This window comes from Populus alba, chromosome 8 (assembly GCF_005239225.2).
Source record: "Populus alba chromosome 8, ASM523922v2, whole genome shotgun sequence".
In the NCBI taxonomy this organism is placed as follows: domain Eukaryota; kingdom Viridiplantae; phylum Streptophyta; class Magnoliopsida; order Malpighiales; family Salicaceae; genus Populus; species Populus alba.
In genome coordinates this window covers 12344352-12358241 of record NC_133291.1, presented here as the reverse complement: position 1 = coordinate 12358241, position 13890 = coordinate 12344352, and the positions used below count along the sequence as shown (strand labels likewise).

Sequence of the window (13890 nt, the reverse complement as noted above, 5' to 3'; positions counted from 1 at the left end):
ACTATGACAAAAAAAAAGTTAATCTACTTATCTAACAAGAAAGGTGGTGGCATATCTTTTTAGGGTAGTGTATTTTGTTATTTGAATGGTATTTCGACGACGATTGGTTTTTTTTTCTACTTCCTTTCTTTTTTCTCATCTAGGTCTTGGTATATGTGTAAAGTTTTAGTAAATTCAATTATGTTATTCAGTTTGTACTTTGTATTTGTTTTGAACTTAATCTTTATTTTTTTGATTTTTATTTTAAAAAAATTTGATACTTTTTAAGTTTGTTTTATTTTTAATTTCGCCCTTTATCATTTAATCTATTAGATTATTTTTATCCAATCTGGTCTTTATTTTTTTTATAGCTATTTTTTTATTCTTTTAATTATTAATTTTTTATATTTTATCATTAGGAGTTTAATTTAATTTTATTTAGTTTCTAATTTTGGTACTTATTTTTTATTGCTTTTTTTTATCCTTTTCTTCATTTTTTTTTTTTTCAATTTAGTCACTGATTAATTTCTTTCAATTATTTTTGTGCATTGTTTAGTCCTCAATGTTTTCATTTTAATTTTTAATTTTTTATGGTTTTTTTCACATTATCTTTTTGCAGGGTACTCCTAATCTCATAATCCGGTCCACCAATTTTGACAATAAACTCAGTTTAAGTTTGATTTTTTAAGGTCTTTTGTTTTTTTTTCTTGTTTTTTTCATCATTTGATATTGAATTATAGAGCCTTGAGCTTCTTGATTTGTTTTGCTTTCTTTTTTATTAGGTTATTCCTGCCTCATATCTCTATCTCATATCTCAAATTAGTTGAGTTAATATGGGTTGGCTTTTTTAAAAAATATATATTTTTTCAATTTTATCCTTTGTCATATAATTATTGATCCTTGAGTGTGTTTTGTGAAGTATTATTTAAAAACAAATGCATGCGTTGGCGCGTGATGAGTTATCTCTAGTGCAATGCAGTAAAGTTAACCCGAGTTAGCTTGCATTTTCCTACTAAGTTGTTTTTTGAATTTTTTTTTATATAATTTTATCATTTTGCATTGAATAATTTGCCCTTGAGCTTTGTTATTGTTTTTATTTTTCTTTTTGTTTGGTTATCACAATATCAAGTTGGTAAAGTTAACTCGACTCAGCTCAGGTTTTTTAAAAGTATTTTTTGTTGAACTCTATTTTTTTTGCTAGGTACTTCTTTTGAATTTTTTTTTTTTAATCACAATCTCATATCGTGGGTTATAGATGTATTAAGTTAGGTTGAGTTAACTCAGATTTACTTCTTCAACATTATATTTTTATTTTTATTCTTTGTAATCATTGACATCGGGTTATTAGGTCTTAAACTTTATGATTTATTTTTTTTTCTTTCTACGAGATGTTTTGATTTTATATTATGAATCGGACTTTAATAAATTTAAACTAATTTGTATCGAATTATTATCATTTAAATATTATTTTCTCATGTTGAGAAAATTTAAATAGGTATGCAAAATAGAGCGAATCAGCTATATAGTCAAGATCTAAAAAAAGGATACGTAGTGGTGTTATAGATTAGCCAACACTCTCGATTAAAAATAAAAACAAGAATAAAAAAAGTTAAAATTATTCGGATTTAGAGAATATTTGATATTAAGGTGCATAAAATTAGTATATTAAAATCTTTTAAAATATCTGAAAAATTAATTTAATATTTTTTTAAATAAAAAATAAATTGAAATGTAAAAACAAATACTCTCTCAAATACTCTACTCTATATGTTATTTTCCTATTCCTTTTGATTATTATATCAAACACTTTATATTTTTTATTTTGGTTGAGAGAGGGAGTTGTTTGAGAAATATGATATTAGTTGTTTTTTTTTTAGAAATAAATTAAAATAATATTTTTTATTCTTTAAAATTAATTTTTAATATCATAACATCACAATAATAAAAAATATAAAAAATAATCTTAAACAATTTTTTTTTTTTTTTTAATTTAGAAAAACTCCGTTTGGAACAAACTGCCCCTAGATTGAAGACTTGTTAATCGTCAGCACAAACAAGAATCAGAAGCTATGGAGTCCTCTATTCCTTGTTATTTCACGCATGTAAGGTACAAAACGACCGCACAAAGGAAAAGGAGGGCAAGACCCAACACAAACAAAGAACAAACCACAAACAGCTCAAAGATGACACGAAGGCAAGAAGAGACCGGAAACAGTACCAGAACCCCGGAACACTGAAGAACACAGATTTTATTATTGCCAGTATAACTGCGATCAGGCGGATGCAAGCCTCTTTTCTCTGTAACTCTTAAAGTAGGAGACAATCCAATCCCAATCCGGAAGGTTTTCTTTAACTGCAGGCAATTGCTTGAAATTTTCAATCCATTCATGCAGGCGAGGAAATTGATGTGCTTCAAATACTTTTACCCCTACTATTTCTTCAATGATTTTCAACCAGTGAATAACTGCACCAAAAGCTATGTCTGCTATCCCTACGGTGTCTCCACCAAAAAATTTCTTCTCCCCTAACCCGTGCTCTTCTACAGTTTGCAACATATCCACGGTTTCCTTCACTCTCTTCTCAAGTTCTTCACCTTGAGCGAGAGAGATTTTCCACACTGATGAACACTGCAGCCAGAATTAATCATGTCATTAATTGATAGAAACTAATGGAGTAGAGAAAGTTAAGCATGGCAAGTCCGGTTTCATGGTAATATTTGATGTAATGTAAAATGATGCCTGTACTCTTTACCTTATCGTCGGTAAATTTGACCCAGAAACGAGCCAGAGCTCTCTCGTAAGGGTCATTGGGCAACAAGGGATTTTGGGGCCATATCTCATCGATGTATTCGACAATAATCATGGACTCGCAGACTGGTTTTTCGCCATGGAGAAGCACTGGGATCTTCTTAAGAACAGGGTTGTTCTTCAGAAGCAGAGGACTTTTGTTGGTAACATCTTCTTCTATGTACTCATATGGAATGCCCTTCATTTTTAGGGCCCATATCACTCGGAAAACAAATGGGCTGGAGAATGCTCCGAGCAGCTTCACTACCTCCGCCATGACCAAGGGATTTGTATGGTGATTGTTCTTTACCTGCCATAGTCATTTATAGTGCTGATTTAATGAAAGAGTCTTGCTTGGGCAATGGGCAGTACACATTTGCTATCGAGGGCAGCTGGGAATGCATTTCAAACGTTTTTTTAAAAAAAAATTAATTTTTATATTTTGATGATTCAAATTTAAATATATTTTTTTTTTTTTAAAAAAATATATTTTAATAAAATATTAACAGACTTAATTCCGACCATCAATATTCTTTTGCCTTTGCTCTTGTGTGATGGGTCAACAAATTCAAAATAATTGAGGCCATGTTTGTTTCTTGAAAAGTAGTTTGTGGAAAATCATTTTTCAAACTTTCTTGTGTTTGTTTGTTATTAGGAAAGTTGGTCAACGGAAAACACTTTCCGGTCAATGAAAAACACTTTCCGGTCAATGAAAAATACTTTTCATTTAATTTCATTCAAAGAAAAATTTGACTTAGTTTTCAGGAAAATGTTTTCCCTTTAGCTGTGTTTGTTTTCCGGAAAGTGGTTTCCGGAAAATTACTTTCCAAACTTTCTTGTGTTTGTTTGCTAGTAGGAAAGTTGATAAATGAAAAACACTTTCCAGTAAAAGAAAAATTTGGCTTGGTTTTCAGGAAAGTGTTTTCCTGAAAAATTTGGGGAGAAAACACTTTCCGAAAGTTTCTGAAAAATTTAGAAATGTCATTATTTGCTGATTATATCAAATTTGATCCTCAAACTTTTGATTGCTATATATATTTTGTTTTTGAATATTTATTTTTCAATTTCATCTCTTAAAATTTTATTTTTATATCAACTTTGGTCCTTATTTTTATAATTGTTATTTGCTTTTTCCTTATCATATTTTTATTGAAATTTTTTATTTATCAAATTTGGTCCTTATTCTTTTGATTGTTACTTATTTATTTGAAAATAATTTATGAAATGTTGATTATTATTATTTTAATTTCTTCATCTTTCATTTTTTTTTAATTTTTTAGATTTGATCTTTATTATTTTGATTATTATTTATTTTATTTGAGATAGTTTATGAAATTATATATATTTTTTTAATTTCATTCTCATTCAACTTTTTAATTTATAAGATTTATTCCTCATTATTTTAATAAACTTGAGAAAAATAAAATATTAATAAGTTATTTTCCAGCTCATTTTCCATGACATAACCAAACACTAGAAAGTGTTTTCCAACTCATTTTCCATTACACTACCAAAATATCGGAAAATACTTTCTCGGAATTCACTTTCCCCGGAATTCATTTTTCACAAAAAAACTACTTTCCAGCAAACAAACGGAGCCTAGTTAATGAAAGGGATGCACCTCGAAAAGGAGTTTTTCTTCCTCCATTATTGATATATTTGCTTGCATATTCATATTCATAAGCAAATATATATTTTATATTGATATTATCAGTGACCAAAATCAGAGATAATCTAGGCTAAAACATAGTACTTAAATATATATTTTTTACTTTTCTATGCTCAGAGTAGTTATTAGACGCTTGGGAGAGAAGTTTGAGTCTCTCTCTCCGATTATTTTTTTCCTTCAATTCTCTGTCGAAAGAAGACTTGACTATGGAGATAAGAAATGCAATATTAATTAACGCGATGCATGTTCTTTCTTTTTCTATAGAAGTTTCTCAGCAATTTCTCACAGTTTGCGATTTACTTCATGTTTTTCTGGGTTAAATAAGCATTATTAATGTTAATAATGTTGACCATACATATCATCCCCTGGAAGTTGCCGTTTTGATATACGCCATGCATGACGGTATCGATGCTAATCTTCTTTGCCACGCCTCTTGACAGCCAAGAAAGGTCAACGGAAGAACCAGAAGGGCGTTTTGGTTGGACAGGGAGGGGTCTGCTTTGAATGGGACACCCAGAATAGAATAACAGTGCTCATGAATTTGTATGTGGATTTCGTATAAACACTTAGCCAAAATTCATGTATAAACATGTATGGACCAAGAGAACCAATAAATTTTAATCAGACTGCAAGCTTAGATATCTATCCAGTGATGTTAGATCATTTTGGTGATATCCATAAAACTTGTGATCATTGTTATTTGTTTTTCAATTTCTCCTTGTCTGTTGGAAAGACCAGAGCGTAGAGCCAGGAGTAAATTCTCTGTAATCTATATGAAAGCAAGCTAAGCAGTTAAGCAAACAGGAGACTCGCCGTGGAATTGAGTTTTCCAATTCGTGCATCTTAGTTAGGATTTTCAAGGGCAATCTCAACTTGAACAGAGTTGGCCATGGATAAGAGGGGGCAGAAAAAAACCTTCGTCAAATCATGCAGCCTAACTTTGATTTTTCCTCTTCTACCTTTTCCATTTATCTGGACAGCCAAGAAGAAAAGTCTGCAATAAAAAGAGAGAAAGAAAAGAAAAGTCTGCAATGAATAATTTAAAGCCCTCCTTTGATGAACACAAGTCACAGTTCAGTTATCAATATGGTAGATGTGAAGCTCTTCGGGTTGAGTCCAAGCCCATTCAGCCAGCGGGTTGTCTGGGCACTAAAACTAAAGGGCATTAGCTATGAGTATGTAGAAGAAGATCTCTCTAACAAGAGCAACTTGCTTCTGCAGTACAACCCAATATTCAAAAAAATCCCAGTGCTTGTTCATGATGGAAAACCAATAGCAGAGTCCATGGTGATTCTTGAGTACATTGATAATACGTGGCCAGAAAATCCACTGCTGCCGAAGGATCCACATGAGAGATCCCTGGTTAGGTTCTGGGCAAAATTCATCGACGAAAGGGTAAGTACATTTCGTCTAGATTATTCAGAATATGATTTATAAGCCTGCCATTGTTGCAAGAAGAGCGAACTTGGCCTAATCTATTTAGAAGAATGATCTCAGCTGTTTTTAAAGTTTCCCTTTAATTCTTCATACATACATGTAGGATCAAACCTGGTTTCGGTTTGGCCTGTATCTTTTTGTTTTTCCTTCCTCTGTTTTTTTTTTTTTAATATATGAGCTTCCAAAGAAGATGAACCCAGCTTCGAGCCCTACTTCTATTGACATGGCCACTTTGGTGCTTGTAGACTAAACCGATGATGAGTTTCTTCACGTATGTTGGAGAGCAACAGGAAAAGGCAATAAACGACAACCTCCAGACCTTGAGAATCATAGAAGAGCATGAACTAGGAGAGCAAAAATTTCTTGGTGGAGACAGAATTGGACTTGCAGATATTGCCTTGGGATGGATCGTTCATACATTAGCAGCAATGGAGGAGATTGTTGGCGTCAAGTTTGTTCAAGCTGATACATTTCCTCTCTTGCATGCGTGGATGGAGAATTTTAGGGAAATTCCTGTAATTAAAGACAATCTCCCGAATCATGATCAAATCTTGGACTACTTCAAAGGAAGGAGAGAGATGTTCGTCAAATCACCTCATGCTTGCCACCATCACCATTAGATAAGACAGCTGCCTGCAAGTTGTTTACTCCGACAATCACCTTCAAAATCTTTGATAGATTGCAATAAAAAACTGATGCATCCCATGCCAGGGTCAAATTTTTTGTTCTGGCATTAGGAATAATACTAATAATTTCGCTGTTTTCAGAAATAAAAGGTGCTGCTTTTTTATTTTTACATTCAAGTAAATGTCCGGCTAGTTTATAGACATCGTAATTAATTTTAAAAGCTTTAAAATTAACAATTAATTATACAGTTTTTAAAATTAAAATTATGTAAACTTTCAACTATTCAAAAATTTGAGGGACAAATGCTGCTTCTTCTTTTTTTCCGATAAAGATAGTACCGACAGGCTGCCATAATTGTTTTGTTTGTTTGTTGAATTTAATTCTCCGTGTAAAGGAAGATCTAGATCCCTGAGTTCTTTGACCCTCTTACTTTTCGTGGTTGATTAACACTGGATTGCCAATCCAAGGCTAGGCATGAATACGTTCAAAGAACGTAACTTTCTGCAGACTAGTCAAATGTTTCTTGCAAGGAAAATAAACTGCACATCGTGACAAAAAAAACAAAAAAAACAAGTTCATGGTATGAATTTTCAACGATATTCATCAATTTTAACATATTTTCAAGACAAAAAATAAAAAACTTTGAAAAGCTAATCAGACTGTGATATTCATTGATTTTAACATATCTTCAAATTTGTTTGAAACGGATCTGGTTTCTTTTCTTTGTTTGTTTGATGAATCTCATTTCATCATTACTAGTTGGATGCCGTGCGACGCGCGGCATCACTCTTTATTTTTATAAAATTTACTGTAAAAAATTATAATATAAAAAATAATATTTTTTAATATTAATAATAATATTTTTTCAAATTTATTAATTATAATAAAAATAATAATATTTATAACACAAATAATACTATTTTTGATCTAAACCCTTTGAATTATAAGAAGAAAAACTAATATTTATAACACACATTATTATATGTACACATGTGGTTGGACGCAGACGCATCTAAACCCAACTTGGGTTTGGATGTGGCTGCATGCCCCAACCCCAAGTTGGGCGCAGACGTGTCTAGACTCAACTTGGGGTCAGGCGTGGACCCATCCAGCCCAATTGAATGTAGATGTTAACGCGTCCATATCCAACTTAGGTTTTGATGTGGTTGTGTCCAGCCCCACTTAGAAATGGGTATGGCCACGTTCAGGCCCAACATCGGGTTGGGCGTAGATGCGCCCATACTTTTAATGATAATAAAAATAAAAATAATTAAAACACAAATAATATTATTTCTAATATTAATACTCTTAATCATAATAAAAAACAACAAGAATTAAAACACTCATAATACTATTTGTAAAATTAATACTCTTAAACATAAAAATAAAATAAAATTATAACACAAATAATTCTATTTATAATATTAATACTCTTAATAAAAAAAACTATTTTTAATATTAATACTTTTTAATTATAATAAAAAAAAAAAAAAAAAAACAACTATTGTTTCTTATGCCCGAAAACGGAAAAGCTACTGGCCGTCGAATCTTTCTATGTTTAAATAAAATAGCAGACAAGATGCAATCGCAATCAGTCAACACCAGGCAAAGTCCTTACTTACCAGATTAGGCTCAAAGCGAGAAGGACCCAGCAAAGAAGAAGCTTGTCCTCTATCTCTTTAGCTGCGAACAAGTCTTCTTTCACGAGCAGTTCTCTTATCCGCTGTTGTTAGCTTTCGAGGGAGGAAGTGACCGAGGGATTATGTGTTGAAGGAAAAAGCCTTGCTCTCTCTCTCTTTTTTTTTTTTTTCAGAGGGAAAGCGTCGAGCTCTCTTGATCATAATAATAATAATAATTTTAATTTTAATATTCATTCAATTAATTATAATAAAAATAATAATATTTATAACATAAATAATTTTATTAAGAATTTTAAGGATGATTACAACACAAATAATAATATTTTTTGTTGCTACCCAATTTTTGACCCATGTTTTTTATATATTTTCAAAAAAATCCAAAAATAGAGAAAAACAAAGAAAATCCAAAAAAATATGTTTTTTAATATATTTTCGTCATTTTAGCATTTTCAACGTCGTCTAAAAAGAATTTAATTTTTCAAAAGATTTTCAAACGCGTTCGACTTTTCACGCGTCGTTTTTAAAATCATTGATTTTCCTCATCGAGTCGACGTTGATATTGCTCGTTTTCGAAAAATACAAAAAAAACAAGAAAAATCAACTTTTACAAAAAAAGAAAGTTAAGGGACCAATTTTGAAAACTTGGCAATATTTTTTGCCTATAAATACTGGTTTCCAACACTTACAAGGGGGGTATTTTTGACACATTCAGAAAAAAAACACAAAAAAACCCTAACCTAAACCCCATTCTTTCTCCCCACTCAAAAAACCAGCCGGCGGCGCCTCCCCTACTGTTTTTTGAATTTTTGTTCACCGGGGTCCTTGGATTTTCCTCTCCCAGAACCAGAGAGCCAAGGACCCCCACCATTTCAGATCCCACATTTCACCCCGCCGTTTCCCCTTTCCTAAAAAACCTAATCACAGCCGCCGACCCCCCCCCCCACGTTGATTTTTCTCTCCCCCACACACAACCCTCTCCATCTCCGACCCCCTCACTCTTCCAGTCCTGGCCCCATTTTCTTCTCCTTTTCCAGCCAACAAAACCGGAGCAGCAGACAGCCGGTTCTCTCCTCTTTCAGCCACAAATCAGCTCCCTCCTCCACAAATCCTCCCTCCCAGCTGCTCCCTTTGCTCTTCGCAGCTCCCGAACCGGCCTCCATCTTCCCCACGAGTTCGCCTCTCTTCCAGTCGACTCCTTTCTCAGCCATCAACAGCGACAACCACCACCCACCGACACAGAAGAACACCCCCACAGCGGCTCATTTCTTCTCCCACCTCCACGGCAGCTCCAGCGGTCGCGGGCCACAACGGACCCCTTCTCCTTTCTCGACCGACCCAGCCAGCAGCAGCGTCTTCTTCCTCACCAAGCACCGGTCGAGCCCCTTCATCAACGCCTGGACCGCAGCGGCGACACCCACAACTCCACCGCCGCCTGAAACAGAGAAGGAGAAGCCAGATCGGACAAGAAGAAACAAAAGAAAAAACCGAAGCAGATTTCAAAAACAAAGAAATCAAAGATTAAAATCGACTGTGTTGTGCGTTTTCTGTTATTGCAGGTAACGACGGTCCTCACCGCCGGCGATGGGAGACTGAAAAGGGGGAGTCGATCCAGCCCCCCCCATGCTGCTGGGTTTGTGCGGCGGCGCGTGAACCCACGCGCCGCCAGTGGCGGAGGCGCGTGGGAAAACGCGCCGCTACTGTTGCTGCGGGTCCAGAAGTCCTCCCTTGCAAATTCTAGATTTTTAGGGACCATTTTTTGTAAATTTTAAATTAATTAATGTAATTTTTATTTATTTGTTTTGAGTTTGTATTTGTATTTGTATTTGTATTGTGGAGGAAAGAGAAAAGAAAAAGAAAAAGAAAAGAAAAGAAAAGAAGCAAAAATAGTGAAATGTGAATGTGTGTGTTTGTATTTTTTATTTATGTTATTGAATTATAAAAATAAAAAAAAAAAGATAAAAAGATTTAATTTATAATTTAAATATGGTTAAATATCTCAAGGACAAATAAAATCAAGTTGTATTTTCCATGAAAATATGAGGACAAGTTTCTACATATATTCGGGGATTTAATAACTGATTTATTCAAGCCTAAGAATTTAATTAATATTTTAAATTTTCAAATCACATCAGAACACGAAGCAGCTTACCTCAGGTAGGGTGTGTTAGGGGTGCTAATACCTTCCCTAACCACAACCAGTCCCTTACCCATGATCTCTGACAAGACCAGTACATCAGGTTTCCTAGTAGCCCTCAATAAATTACTAGGTGGCGACTCCCACGAACGAATTCAAAGCAAACGCAACAACGAGAAAAATCGCCAGCCGATTGTCGCGCGCTGATTATTTTTTTTGGGGTGCGACAGAATGGCGACTCCACTGGGGAAGGTATTGTTTTCAACTTTATCGGACTAAGCTTTGTGTTTTGATGTGTTTAAGTTTTTTTTTGTACTTTGTTTTATTTTATTTGTGTTTTATTCATGCATTGTATATAATTCTCTCATGCATCACAAGTTTTAATTTTTTTTTTTTTAAGCACACACCTGCTTTAAGTTAGGTGGGGGACTAGCAGCTTACCTTATGACTTGAGTCAAGGTTGAAGTTTGTGTAAACCCCAACTCTTCGTTGAGTGCTTAGACTGGTAATAGTTGGACACGTGCCAACCAATTACCTGCTGGGCCCCTATATTGCCTTTACGAGGGCAATCACTGGGACAACAAGAGACCCTTTTAGAGACCAAGTAGCAAACCTACCCTGTCTCACGTAAAATAAATAGAACTTGTCCTTAAGTTGTATGTGCTATCGTTGTTTGCATCTGGGCAAAATAACGATTCTTGTTCCATCATACAAGAGTTACGACTATATTGTCACCCCTCGAAGGGCGAGTTCATCATATAGATTACATATTCATACATTTATCATGCATGTACCGGGTTGAAAGTTAGGTCCCCCGCACAAGCTGTGCTGCACGTGATTAAAGAAAGATGATGGGAGCAAAGAAAGATGTCAGATAGAGGCTCATTACCAGATTGAGGTTGGGAGCATCAAAGATGAAGTAGCTAGACTCAGATTTGCTTAAACAAGTGTTGAGTATTTAAATGGCAAGAGAATGTATGCACAGTCTTCTGTGGGAACACTGCTTGTCCACGTTCAATTGAAGCTGCCTCTCCTTTTCAGTCATGAACAACAGCAACAATGCCTTCAGTCATCAACTAATGACAACTCTGGTTCTTGCTTTGTTGCACTCTTAAGTGTTCATTGCCTCCACATCATCTAATGGAACCAAATGACTACTAGCCTCTTGTACATGGTGCATTAGTCTTCTTTGAAGCTACCCCAATTATGAGCTCAATTCCATTTCAGCAGCACAAGATGTTGGTCTGAAAAACCATGATTAGACACTGAACTTCTACGTGGCAGAGCTCTCTCTACAAAAATCCATTTATGGCTCTGCAAATTGGGAATGCAAGAGGGGATTTATAAGTTGCATATGCTACAAATATTTCTCTCATCAGTTTCAACACGAAGACATCTTAGTAGGTTGAAGAGCCAGACCTGGTCTGGAAAATATGAGCAGACTTCAAACTTCAACGTAGCAGAGCTCTCTCGGCAAGAATCTGTTTGTGGATCCGCAAGTGGGAAATCCAAGAAGGAATACAGTAGTTTCAGATCATCTATGATTTCTCTCCAACAATGTCAGTATTAAAACACAAAAGTAGAGAGAAGAGACATGCCTAGACTAACAAACATGAAGAATACTGAAACTTCAACAGAGCAGGACTTCCTCTATTGGTGCTTGTTTGTTGCACCGTTCGAGAGGAATCAAAGAAGAAATAGAGGAGATTCATGTCCATCATTTTCTCCCATAAAAGAGATAAGACATGATTCCACACGTCGGTAGTGGCGATACTACAAGTTTCTGGGCGCTGCCAAGATTACCAAGCTGTTGGAAAGTTTTCTAACAATCCGCAGCCAACCACAACAACATTAGAAGATTGAAATGATGTTGTGAGGATTTGCCGAAGAATTGAACAAGCTATGAAGAGAGGAAAGATTGAAGGATCTGCCATGGATTCCAGAACAATGATGAGAGGTGAATCAGGAGATGACTTTGACGGTGTGAAACCTTAATTATGTGGTCTAGCCAGGTCTCACGGTAGCATCAATTGCTCAAATGTCTTTGCCAAGATTGACATTCCTCTACCACTTAAGTTTGTCGACCAGCATCTGCCAGATTCCAAAATTTTGCTTGACTCCGACAAATCCCATGCAACCACCAATTTCTAGGTGGTATAATCCAGACAAGAGATGTGATGTCATGGTGGGGTCCTCAACCATTTCAAGTGAACAGTTTCAAGAATTGCAAGAATTGAGTCTGAAAGTTGGTGAGCAAGAGACAAGTGGAGTCAGTGAAGGAGGGTGTCATTGGCTATATTGTCCCCCGAACATCTTCAGAATGACATGTTGATCGAAAGTGCTTGGCAAAACGCAAATATTGCCAGAAAAGCTGATTCAAGAATGGTGATGAACAATCAATCATATTGTTTTGGAATTCTGCATTTTGTTTTGGGATCACATCTCATCCTTCAACGAAACATGCCTTGCTTGTATCTTTTTGTTGTTTTGAAATCAATAGATGTTTAACATTTTATTCTGACAAAATATTTTGATCAAACTCCAACATGCGATAAAGGTTAATCAATCTGGAAGATTAAAAGTGTTTTGATTACAGAAATGACTCGATGCTTGAAAATGACATGAGGTGACTAAACAATTTTGAACTCATACCTCTTGAAACTGAACCACACATCATATAGCTAAGTTTTTAACAGTATGCATAATGACATGTAGTGGATTCGGTAGTTATGGACTCGTGAATCATGATTCTTACAAGTCCCAATCATTACACTAGATGAGGTCAAAATTTATCGGTTCTAACCGACCTTGCTTGAAAAGAGAAAAGGCCATCTTTGATATTCCCTTCACTTTCTAAAGATTATATCCCTTGTAGTCCCATTTTGAGCTGGATAAAATATCTTTTCATGAAAACCCTGACTAGGATCACACCCCACACTGGGGCAAATGATAGATATGTTGGAGACATTGATATGATTAATGGATAAAGGGGAAGGCTTAGAACAAAAGTCCAATGATTGAGAGAGAGATAAAAGTAAACACATAGACTGGGGGCATATAAGAAAGTTTTGAGGAAGGTTAAAAAAAAAAAAAAAAAAAAAAAGGAGAACGAAAAAAAAGGGGAAGTTGAAATTGCCTTCACTTAAATACAAGTCAAAGGTAAAGGAAGGAGAACGCCTATCAAGTCTATGAAGAGCAAAAGAAATTTCAATCAAGGAAAGGCACAACAAAAGTCAATACCAGAAAAAAAGACTAAGCTATAAACATGACTTTTTGGTGTCCATTATAAAGCCTCTGATGTTATCAGATGATTAAGGTTGGTTATTCATCAAGGAAATGTGGATTTGCATTATGACTTATGTTAAGAAAAGTCTAAACTTTGAGGTTAACAAGGTTATATGTCGTTTCCTCTACAAAGACAACAATAGAAAAGAGTTGATGAATAGTTGATGTTGATCCTAGGTCTTTGAAACCCTCAAACACCTTTTGAGCCTGTGAAATTCCTTTCTTTCATAGCCATGAACCATAGCCTGCATTACGTGCTTTTAAAAGCCCTTTTTAATCAAGCAAGAAATTTGAACCGATAAATGGCGCTCTCAAAACTTAAAGAGCTTTTCC

The 13890-nt window shown here is 34.8% G+C and overlaps 2 protein-coding genes across 2 annotated transcripts; one reads left to right on the top strand and one right to left on the bottom strand.

Annotated features, from left to right (window-relative positions):
- Positions 1–2037: 2037 nt before the first annotated feature.
- Positions 2038–3076, bottom strand: LOC118058034 (probable glutathione S-transferase). The gene is made up of 2 exons (XM_035070757.2): positions 2731–3076; positions 2038–2606 (listed from the first exon to the last, which is right to left on the bottom strand). The coding sequence occupies exons 1-2, from the start codon at positions 3040–3042 to the stop codon at positions 2253–2255; spliced, it is 666 nt and encodes a 221-aa protein (XP_034926648.1). The 5' UTR covers positions 3043–3076; the 3' UTR covers positions 2038–2252.
- A 1494-nt stretch (positions 3077–4570) lies between these two features.
- On the top strand, positions 4571–6667 carry LOC118057962 (probable glutathione S-transferase). Its single transcript, XM_035070698.2, has 2 exons — positions 4571–5829; positions 6117–6667. Exons 1-2 carry the CDS (start codon positions 5491–5493, stop codon positions 6489–6491), a joined length of 714 nt encoding a protein of 237 aa, XP_034926589.1. The 5' UTR covers positions 4571–5490; the 3' UTR covers positions 6492–6667.
- Positions 6668–13890: the final 7223 nt, after the last annotated feature.